This window comes from Moschus berezovskii, chromosome 9 (genome assembly GCF_049115385.1).
Source record: "Moschus berezovskii isolate FMDL1 chromosome 9, NW_MosBer_1.0, whole genome shotgun sequence".
NCBI classification, from domain to species: domain Eukaryota; kingdom Metazoa; phylum Chordata; class Mammalia; order Artiodactyla; family Moschidae; genus Moschus; species Moschus berezovskii.
The window spans coordinates 99,687,742-99,696,575 of record NC_142468.1 but is presented as its reverse complement, the minus strand read 5'-3'; the positions used below and the strand labels follow the sequence as shown (position 1 = coordinate 99,696,575).

At 41.8% G+C, this 8,834-nt stretch overlaps 1 protein-coding gene across 1 annotated transcript; it reads right to left on the bottom strand.

The window, feature by feature from the left end:
- Positions 1-3,719: 3,719 nt before the first annotated feature.
- On the bottom strand, positions 3,720-4,361 carry LOC129563494 (inactive ribonuclease-like protein 9). The gene has a single exon (XM_055437255.2). It carries the CDS (start codon positions 4,359-4,361, stop codon positions 3,720-3,722), a length of 642 nt encoding a protein of 213 aa, XP_055293230.2.
- Positions 4,362-8,834: the final 4,473 nt, after the last annotated feature.

Here is an 8,834-nt window from a genome sequence, read left to right as displayed (position 1 = left end):
ATCACAGTTTCGAACCCTGTTATAATTTATCTGAATATTGAAAATAGTGTTGTTTGATTCTCACATTTCAAACAGCTAATAAATTAAAATTTTCACTTCCCAGTATATACACAGAAGAACTGAAACCAAGAACTAGAACAGATATTTGTACATCTATGTTCAAAGCAGCACTATTCACAAATGGTAGACATGTTCACCAGTGAATGGAAGAATAAACAACATGTGGTATGCACATTTAATGGCATATTATTCAGCCTTCAAAACAAGGAAATTCTAACATATGCTACAGTATGGGTGAAACTTGAAGACATTAATCTAAGGTAAATAAGCCAGCGCAAAAGGATAAATAATTTTTACCATAGTTAAGTAAAATGAATGTGCGTTATCTCAAGGGACACCTCAGTTCAGTTCAGTTCAGTTCAGTCGCTCAGTTGTGTCCGACTCTCCGCGACCCCATGAATCACAGCACGCCAGGCCTCCCTGTCCATCACCAACTCCCGGAGTTCACTCAAACTCATGTCCACAGAGTCGGTGATGCCATCCAGCCATCTCATTCTCTGTCGTCCCCTTCTCCTCCCGCCCCCAACCTTTCCCAGCATCAGAGTCTTTTCCAGTGAGTCAACTCGTCGCATGAGGTGGCCGAAGTATTGCAGTTTCAGCTTTAGCATCAGTCCCTCCAATGAACATCCAGGATTGATCTCCTTTAGAATGGACTGGTTGGATCTCCTTGCAGTATAAGGGACTCTCAAGAGTCTTCTCCAGCACCACAGTTCAAAAGCATCGATTCTTCGGCGATCAGCCTTCTTCACAGTCCAACTCTCACATCCATACATGACCACGGGAAAAACCATTGCCTTGACTAGACGGACCTTGGTTGGCAAAGTAATGTCTCTGCTTTTTAATATACTATCAAGGTTGGTCATAACTTTCCTTCCAAGGAGCAAGCGTCTTTTAATTTCATGGCTGCAATCAGCATCTGCAGTGATTTTGGAGCCCCAAAAAACAAAGTCTGACACTGTTTCACCTACATAAAGAATAAATTGTGATGGGAATTTAGGAATTGATAATGCTCACCTTATTAGTTTGGTTTTATTAAGGAAAGAGTACTAACGGGCACGGGACAATAATCTTTTGCAATCTTAATATACATAAAGCTAGAAATTACTGTTTTGACTTATTTTAGGGACGCGAGTGAGTAGTGGCTGGATCTGGATTTCTTATGCAATATTAGGTAAGAGGAACAATTTGTGTAAATAATAATTGTTCTAGTTCCATGGCTCTAATTATAGAATGTGTATGGATATGATCATTTATCTGGGGAAAAAGAGATATTAATACATTATGATGATTTTAGGCCTTAGTTACAATACTAAATCATACTCTCATAAATATATTTATTGTATGTGGTAGAACTCCAATATACTTGAGATAAACATGGCCCAGATGAGATGGTCCAGAGCACATACCCAAGCTAGCCTATTTGGAGAACTTCTTCAGCTGATGTCTAGGGGGTTGGCTTTTAGAGGAAGTCATGGTGATTCTCAAAAGTTTGATGGAATCCTCGTTCACTCAGATATTACAATCAAAAGCCAGGAGTTTCCAGGTGAAGAGTGGTATCTGAAGGCTTGATTTTCTTAGTCACTGAATGGGTTCTGGCAGCCCCGGGCCCAGGGCCTTATTGATAAGTGAGGACCTAGCTCTGAGTCTGAGGACAAGGAAGGGGATGGAGGACACGCATGGACTGGATGGAAATGAAGTGTGCAAGAGTGACAGGCACTCCCACTCCCATTCCCCTCTTCAATCCTCCTTATCCCATTTTCATTAAGTTATGGGGGGATTGAAATGAAGTGTGCAAGAGTGACAGGCACTCCCACTCCCATTCCCCTCTTCAATCCTCCTTATCCCATTTTCATTAAGTTATGGGGGGATTGAAATGAAGTGTGCAAGAGTGACAGGCACTCCCACTCCCATTCCCCTCTTCAGTCCTCCTTATCCCATTTTCATTAAGTTATGGGGAATAATCATCAGACCACAAGGAATTTTACAGAGAGAAATTGTTACCAAAACTGGAAAGGTAGAATTCTTTTCTCACACTGGATCTCCAGACTCTTTTGGAAGTGGAATTTTCTCAGATGAAGCCACAGCTACAGGAGTTGAGGGAAAGAAATGGTGAATGACAGTGACTATGCCAGAAAGTTTGGAATTGTTTTGTGAACAGTGATAACTAAGCTAAAAAAAATGTGGGAGGGATAAACTGGAAAATTGGGATTGATATATACACATTACCATAAAAAATAGATAACTAATAAGGACCTACTGTATAACACAGGGAACTTGACTCAATACTCTGTAATGACCTTTATGAGGAAAGAATCTTAAAAGGAGTGGATATTATGTAGAAGTGTAACAGATTCACTTTTCTGTACACCTGAATCTAACATAACATTGTAAATCAACTACAATCCAATAAATAGTTAAAAAAAAAAAAAAAGAAAAGAAAAAAAGCCAAAAATGTGGAAATCCACAGAAGTAGCAATGGACAATTGAAAAGTACTTTGAGGAATTTGCTATTCTGAATATTTAGATGTTGATGCTAAGATAGGCAAGTGAAAGTCACTCAGCCTTGTCCAACTCTTTGTGACCACATGGACTATACAGTCCGTGGAATTCTCCAAGCCAGAATACTGGAGTGGGTAGCCATCCCCTTCTCCAGGGGATCTTCCCAAACCAGGGATTGAACGCAGGTCTCCCACAATGCAGGCAGATTCTTTACCAGCTTAACCACCAGGGGATGCTAAGATGGCTCCTGTTATATCGATATCTTCAAGATCCCATGAGTATTGTGTTACACGGAAAGAAGAAAACAAATGGAAATTCTATAAATATAGCACTAGGAAGATGAAGTTTGTAATGTCTCAGGGCGGTCCCAATACTTCTCATTTTTTAAAAAATAATAATTTACTTATCTATTTGGCTTCACCAGGTTTTAGTTGCAGCTCACTAGATCTTCGATCTTCTCTGTGGCATGCTGAATTTTTAGTTGGGGCATTTTTATGTTTATATTTGCAGCATGTAAACTCTTAGTTTTGGCATTTAGGAGCTCATTCCATAACCAGGAATGGAACCCTGGCCCCCCGCATTGGGAGCCTGGAGTTATAGGCACTGGACCACCATGGAAGTCTCTCCAATTCTTTTTGATTCAAACTGTTTCACAAGGAAGATCAGTCCAAACCCAGAAACTCCACATAAGCATACCAGAGACACCTAGCTACAATGATGCACTTTATTATTTCTACTGAACCAGACATTCCGTGAATACAACTTTGGAGCACACCTCAGCAACCATTTCATAACGGCTTGCTGCTGGTCATCCTTTCCCTTCAGGCATTCATCCTCACAACACATTCAAAATGTGCTGAACTGTATGACTTGTTTGAAATCACATCTCAGAGCACTATATCTTAGCCCTGCCCACCTTTTCTTTGTCTGATGTAAGAAGAAAAAAGGCAGGTGGTGGATAACTAAAACAAATTAGATCAAAATTTTCATTCTCAAGTTTGCTTGTAAGGATCAGTAAGAATGTTTCTGTCTTCTAGAAAAAAGGCAGGTGGTGGATAACTAAAACAAATTAGATCAAAATTTTCATTCTCAAGTTTGCTTGTAAGGATCAGTAAGAATAAGTTTCTATCTTCTAGCTCTAACGTCTTTCAGAATATACTTTAACAATGGTGGGGGGAAGAAGGTACTTTCCCGGTGGATGTCAGCATACCAACCACAGATTCAGGGATAATTTCTCTGATATCATTTTGCCATCGACAAGTAATAAAGACCCATCCCTTCTCATAAGAGGAAGTGTATTCACAATTTGGCATCCTGATCCCACTTGTTAAAACACAATGCACTGCTTCTATTTTTTTCTCACTTGTGAAACAGATCCCAACTTCTTCGCCACAGGACATAAATGTGTTATGACAGATCTTTTGAATGTCCTCATATGATGCTTGAAGGAAGAAATGTTCCTTAACACAATAAAACTGACGGTGAACATTTTTTCTCTTCATTTCATTGCTACAGTATGTTGGATCATGTAATGGTCTTTCAGGATCAATAATGACATGGGCTTTGAATAATTTCTTGGTAGGTTCTCTGCTAGGACCTGTACCATCTAAATGCTCTTCAAATTCTTCATCTGTTAACGAACCATCAGTTATCAACTGGAATTGCAATGGCTTCAGGAGCAGGAAGAGCAGAAACAGGGGCAGCATGTTGATCAGAGTCCCCATATTTCCCTGAAGGGAATACAAGAAAGAAGGAGTCACGTCCACTGTGAGGCTGTGCCTTCTGTTCCTGTGCAGGCCCATTCTACCACCTACTGCTGTTCTGAGCTCTAAGACTTTGGACAGTTTTAAAACTGACATCTCAGTTCTATTTCAATACCAGGAAAATATTTACTCTTAAGTGACCTTAGAGGACCCATACTTAGTCTAGAAGACTGTGGGTAAGAGGGAAAAGTGAAGGAAGAAGGAAAGAAGAGGAGAAAGGGATGGAGAGAGACCACGGTGAAGAGAAACAGAGAGAGAAGGTAACAAGGAAGAATTGAGGAAGAGAGCAAGCGCGAGATGAAGGCCGGGAGAGAAGGGTAAATGCGGGCAAGAGGTCGAGAGGGCAGTGGGGCGAGAGGCAGAAAGGAGGCTCATGTGCTCCCTCCTTCTGAAGTAAGTGCCTCTGTTCTCTTCCTGGAGTTAAGAACTTGCCCTGAAAAGAGCTGCACATGATCCGCCTTCCCCTCACCAACATCCTGCTTTTCTGAGGACCATTCTTCATCTTCTGACTTTCTCCTCTTGCTCATTTCTAAACACCAATGCCCTTCACAAGGGATCAAGCAAAATCCATCATGTCACGTGAGCAGCAAATGTGTGTGGATCAGTGTAAATACCGTTACCATCACCTCGTTGCCTGGAATTGTGTGTCCATGTTACAGTCTCCTCTGCCTCCTCTCCCCACTGAGAAGAACTCTTCCACTAAGGTGCATTACTGACCTTGTGAGTCTTTTTCCAATCTTGTCTTTAAAGTGGACTTCATGTTTCCTTCTCAGGTTTTCCTGTCTCTAAATTCTCCCCATCCTGTGTGCCTGTGTGCCATCATGGTACCCTCATCATCAGAGACTTCACAGTCACAACTTTCCTTCCATATGTGCATGTCACCATGTCTATTCACCCCACTGTAGGAGCACTAATGTTTCCCCAATACTTGTCGTATACATGAGGAAGCGTATTTGTCACACAAATATGGGAAACTGGGTAGATGCCTTATATTTTTCAAAAATTCTACTGCTTTAAAATGAAATGGAAATATTAGTTTGGCACCTACTTCTGAGACATGTCATTATAATGCTTTATGCTAATTATGTTAAGGATTTTAAGAAAAGAATTCCTTAAGGGAGCCTGAGCAGTAGTGACCTGTGGCCCAGAAAACAGACCCAAGTGCTAGACATCAGGGCGCAGTTTACTATAGTGGAAAATGTCATCATTCATAGAGGACTCCTGGGTCTATTGATCATTTTTTATTTATATTTCAAATCTGACTGTTACGCATTAATTCTCCTAAAAGGCTTTCTTCCCAGGGAAAGGCAAGTACCTTAGGCACACTAGGGAGCAAGCTTCTTGACCTGTCTTTGCCCATGGCCTCCTTGCTTCATTGAGTCCTTGTGTAACAGGAGGGAAAGGGACAGGGCACAACTTTTGAAAGAATGACATAGCCCAAGGACACAATATAAACCGAATAGAATCAAATGGGACTAAGATGGCAGGCAAGACTAGACCTTGATCTTCAATCAGCAAGTTAAATAACACACCCAGAGGTGCCAGGACAGTTCCAAAGCATTGTCAAAAGACCAAGGAGTGGGCCGGTGGCTAGAATCCAGGAAATCTCCACCCCTTCCCCAAAATAGCTGGAATAATCCTCCTATTCATTAGCCTATGAAATTACCCAGCCTATAGAATTAATCATGCCACATCCCACAGCCTCACTTGCCCTCTGTGATGGCCCACACTCTGTCTGTGGAGTGTGCTTCTCTAGGAATCTGCATAAATCCATTTCTTATCACTTTGTCTCTCACTGAATTCTTTCTGGGATAAGACATCAAGAATCTGAACTTCTTTAGGCCCTGAAACCAGGTTCCGTGGGTTTTGGCTGGGTTTGAGTCCCAGCACAAGAGTTCAAGTCCCAGTCTGAGGTAAATTGTTTCATTTGTATTGTCAATGCTTCAGAGAGTGGATGTGTTAAGGACTGAGCTGGAGAGATCCTGATACTGAGAATAGTCACCTCCCCTAAGAGCGTCAGAGCTTGGAACAGGAAAACAGAAAAGCAAGGTTGAACAGCTGAGATAAGTATATTTTTGAGGTTGCCATTAAGTAAAAATAAAAATCATAAATAACAACGGCTAAGATCACAGGCAATTATGCGCCAAGCACTAAGTTAAGCACTCTACATCCTCCTTCTCCTGGTCATCACCATCCAAGCAAGCTTATGATAAAGATATTCTTTTTAATATTGTTTTTGTTTCAGTTGTATTTAGGATCACTTTATGAAGGAATGTTGTCTGAAATCTTACTTTAGGTCTGGAAGAATCTTTGTTTGTTTTACTTTTTAGTTTTTATTTTTTTTAACACCAAAAACATTTTGTGCTGGGGTATAGCCAATTAACAATGTAGTGATAGTTTCAGGTAAAAAGCAAAGGAACTTAGCCCTATATATACATAGGGCTTCCCTCATAGCTCAGTCGGTAATGAATTTGCCTGCAAAGCAGGAGACTCAGGTTTGATCCCTGGGTCAGGAAGATCCCCTGGAGAAGGAAATGGCAACCCACTCCAGTATTCTTGCCTGGAGAATCCCATAGGCAGAGGAGCCTAGCAGGCCCCAGTCCATGAGGTTGCAAGAGTTGGAAATGACTCAGCGACTAAACCAACACCACCACCATTCTCCCCCAAACACCCCTCCCATCCAGGGTGGCACATAACATTGAACAGAATTCCATGTGCTATATAATAGGTCTTTATTGGTTATCCACTTTAAATATCGCAGTGTGTACATGTAGAGGAAAACAACAGAATGGGAAAAACAAGAGATCTTTTCAAGAAAATTAAAGATATCAAGGGAACATTTCATGCAAAGATGGGCTCGATAAAGGACAGAAATGGTATGGACCTAACAGAAGCGAAGAAGAGGTGGCAAGAATACACAGAAGAACTGTACAAAAAAAGATCTTCATGACCAAGATAGTCACGATAACGTGATCACTCACCTGGAGGCAGACATCTTGGAATGTGAAGTCAAGTGGGCCTTAGAGAGCATCACTACGAACAAAGCTAGTGGAGGTGATGGAATTCCAGTTGAGCTCTTTCAAATCCTGAAAAATGATGCTGTGAAATTGCTGCCCTCAATATGCCAGCAAATTTGGAAAACTCAGCAGTGGCCACAGGACTGGAAAAGGTCAGTCTTCATTCCAATCCCAAAGAAAGGCAATGCCAAAGTATGCTCAAATTACTGCAGAATTGCACTCATCTCACACGCTGGTAAAGTCATGCTCAAAATTCTCCAAGCCAGGCTTCAGCAATATGTGAACCGTGAACTCCCAGATGTTCAAGCGGATTTTAGAAAAGGCAGAGGAACCAGAGATCAAATTGCCAACATCTGCTGGATCATGGAGAAAGCAAAAGAGTTCCAGAAAACATCTATTTCTGCTTCATTGACTATGCCAAAGCCTTTGACTGTGTGGATCACAATAAACTGTGGAACATTCTGAAAGAGATGGGAATCCCAGACCACCTGACCTGCCTCTTGAGAAACCTGTATGCAGGTCAGGAAGCAACAGTTAGAACTGGACATGGAACAACAGACTGGTTCCAAATAGGAAAAGGAGTACGTCAAGGTTGTATATTGTCACCCTGCTTATTTAACTTATATGCAGAGTACATCATGAGGAATGCTTGGCTGGAAGAACCACAAGCTGGAGTCAAGATTGCTGGGAGAAATATCAATAACCTCAGATATGCAGATGCCACCACCCTTATGGCAGAAAGTGAAGAGGAACTCAAAGGCCTCTTGATGAAAGTGAAAGAGGAGAGTGAAAAGGTTGGCTTGAAGCTCAACATTCAGAAAACAAAGATCATGGCATCTGGTCCCATCACTTCATGGGAAACAGATGGAAAAACAGTGGAGACAGTGTCAGACTTTATTTTTTTGGGCTCCAAAATCACTGCAGAAGCTGATTGCAGCCAGGAAATTAAAAGACGCTTACTCCTTGGAAGGAAAGTTATGACCAACCTAGACAGCATATTAAAAAGCAGAGACATTACTTTGCCAACCAAAGTCCGTCTAGTCAAGGCTATGATTTTCCCAGTGGTCATGTATGGATGTGAGAGTTGGACTGTGAAGAAAGCTGAACGCCAAATAATTGATGCTTTTGAACTGTGGTGCTGGAGAAGACTCTTGAGAGTCCCTTGGACTGCAAGGAGATCCAACCAGTCCATTCTAAGGGAGATCAATCCTGGGTGTTCATTGGAAGGACTGATGCTAAAGCTGAAACTGCAATACTTTGGCCACCTCATGCAACGAGTTGACTCACTGGAAAAGACTCTGGTGCTGGGAGGGATTGGGGGGCGGGAGGAGATGGGGACGACAGAGAATGAGATGGCTGGATGGCATCACCGACTCTGTGGACATGAGTTTGAGTGAACTCTGGGAGTTGGTGATGGACGGGGAGGCCTGGAGTGCTGTGATTCATGGGGTCGCAAAGAGTTAGACGTGACTGAGCGACTGAACTGAACTGAACT

What these genes read in the sequence shown, in the direction of transcription:
- LOC129563494 (XM_055437255.2), bottom strand. Translation starts at nt 4,361, where the DNA reads ATGGGCCTGCACAGGAACAGAAGGCACAGCCTCACAGTGGACGTGACT.